This window comes from Drosophila busckii, chromosome 2R (assembly GCF_011750605.1).
Source record: "Drosophila busckii strain San Diego stock center, stock number 13000-0081.31 chromosome 2R, ASM1175060v1, whole genome shotgun sequence".
In the NCBI taxonomy this organism is placed as follows: Eukaryota; Metazoa; Arthropoda; class Insecta; order Diptera; family Drosophilidae; genus Drosophila; species Drosophila busckii.
Genome location: NC_046605.1, coordinates 1,810,367 through 1,812,492, shown reverse-complemented (window position 1 = coordinate 1,812,492; position 2,126 = coordinate 1,810,367). Strand labels below are relative to the sequence as shown.

The 2,126-nt window shown below is 30.2% G+C and overlaps 1 protein-coding gene across 1 annotated transcript; it reads left to right on the top strand.

Annotated features, from left to right (window-relative positions):
- Positions 1-473: 473 nt before the first annotated feature.
- LOC108595866 (maker42) lies at positions 474-1,262 on the top strand. Its single transcript, XM_017981157.1, has 4 exons — positions 474-551; positions 618-665; positions 752-792; positions 858-1,262. Exons 2-4 carry the CDS (start codon positions 623-625, stop codon positions 1,224-1,226), a joined length of 453 nt encoding a protein of 150 aa, XP_017836646.1. The 5' UTR covers positions 474-551; positions 618-622; the 3' UTR covers positions 1,227-1,262.
- Positions 1,263-2,126: the final 864 nt, after the last annotated feature.

Below are 2,126 nucleotides of genomic sequence, written 5' to 3'. Positions count from 1 at the left end.
AAAAGTTGTAAAAATTTTAATTTTCGCTCAATATTTTTGGCATTTGGCAGGCTGTGGCGACATATGTGCGTCAAATAAAAACAGCAACATATATGTAATCTGAACAAGTCAAAGCGTGCTCAAGACACAGTAAAAATCTTTGCCACATTTATGTATGTGTGCCACATTGTGTGGCAAGCAGGCTAAGCCTTTAATGGTTTTAAAATGGCTGCAGATTTAAGCTGTAGCGTAGACTTCAATAAAATAAAATAAAAAAATAATATGAGAAATTATTCCAAATCCAGGTAAAATTAATATAAGCTACAGGGTGTGCTAAAAATCAAAATAAATGTTGTTACAAAATTGAGTCTCCTACCTCAGCTGGATTACATTTATTTATATATATTTAAGTATTTAAATTTATTTTTATGCAGCTGCAGTTTGTTGCTAAAAAAAAATATGCGCTGCCGCCACATGTATCGATAATGAGGCAGCTTTGCCACAAATGTCAAATTTTGTCAGAGCAACTCTTTGCTTTTCATATTTTGAGCTGTGTCAGCATTGAGCGCTTGGTAAGAAAATTTGTGCACATATAAATTGTATAAATGAAAATCAAAACTAACAGTTGAAGTTTGTAGCTAAAATGCCTAAGAATAAGCAAGTGAAACAGTCGCCAGCGACGCCTGGTAAGCGATTCGCTTAGAGTTGCACTAAAATCAATTAAAAATTTGTTATATTTAATTTACACATTTTATTTATAATCAAACAACAGAATTTAAAATACCAGCTATACCAGCTGAGCCCAAAAAGCGCGTAAGTTCTTTTTCTTTCTACCCATTATTTCTTATAATTTTTATAAACACTTATCCTATTTACAGGGACGACCTCGCAAAAATCCCGTGACTGATGCTCCTGCCACACGCAGAAATGACAACGTCGATACCAAGGACTTTATAGTGAAACATTTGGAAAAAGTTGTTAAGCATAGTTTACCTATGGTGACTCCAAATAATGGCTTCATACGTGGCCTGAAGCCGGATGCGGTGCTTGCTGCTTTTAGAAATGAGGCCAATTACTATTTTGCTGTAAAATTTAAAAACCGCAAGCAGCCAGAAATTATAGACGGCGCTGAGCTTAGGCTACGTGCGCCAGCTCTAATGCTTAACTATTATTTTTCAAATCTCAAGATCGAAAACAATAAATTTATTATAGACTTGTCGCTGATAACCAAGCGATCTAAGAAATAAATATGCCAAATGTTGAACGTGCTTTTAATAATATAATTTAATATAGGAAGCATTTAATTGACTGTATGAGCAACAAGATGTCGCAGAATATAAAAGCTAAAGCTGTTTGTATTTCAATATTTTTAGCCCTGTCCAAATAATCGAAATAACAACCTTTGCCAAATTATGCAGCACAATCGTTTAAATATCTGGGTATATATTCACATTTTTCAATATTCCATTTATTAATTATTAATTTATTATTAATTTATTAATTTTCTATTTATTAATTTATAGCAATTTCGCAATTTTGTCAGGGGTTCTAAGAAATAAATATGCCAAATGTTAAAAATTTAATTGAATGTGCTTTTAATAATATTATGTATTACAATAAGAATTTAATTGACTGTATGAGCAACAAGATGTCGCAGAATATAAAAGCTGAAGCTTGTTTGTATATTAATATAATCTGCCCTACCCAAAATAACCGAAATAACAACCTTTGCCGCATATAGCATCACAATCGGTTAAATATCTGCGTTATTATTAATATTTTTAAATACATATTCTATAGATGCTATTGACGCTTAAGCGAATGAAACGATGTCCTGGTCAAAATATAAAACTTGTATATTTTTATTACCTTTTGCAGCAATTAAAACCAATTTTCATTTTTTTAAATATATTAGAGCAATTGTAAATAAAATAAATAAGCAATTAAATTATAGCGTGAGAATTAGAATTTAATTTCTTAATGTGTAATTTATATTTTTTGCCTCTGCAACAATTTTAAAGAAATTTCGCAATTTTGTATTTTTTTTATTGTAAATAATATAAACAAAAAATTAAGCTGCGACAATTTAATTTCTCTCAATATATTTTTTACAGCAAGTGTAATTTATATTTAACAATTTTAAAGCA

Excerpts from the sequence above, each read along its gene's own strand:
- LOC108595866 (XM_017981157.1), top strand. The coding sequence starts at position 623 with ATGCCTAAGAATAAGCAAGTGAAACAGTCGCCAGCGACGCCTG. Across the intron at positions 666-751 it reads ACAGTCGCCAGCGACGCCTG|AATTTAAAATACCAGCTATA; the intron begins GTAAGCGATTCG and ends ATCAAACAACAG. Across the intron at positions 793-857 it reads CAGCTGAGCCCAAAAAGCGC|GGACGACCTCGCAAAAATCC; the intron begins GTAAGTTCTTTT and ends TCCTATTTACAG.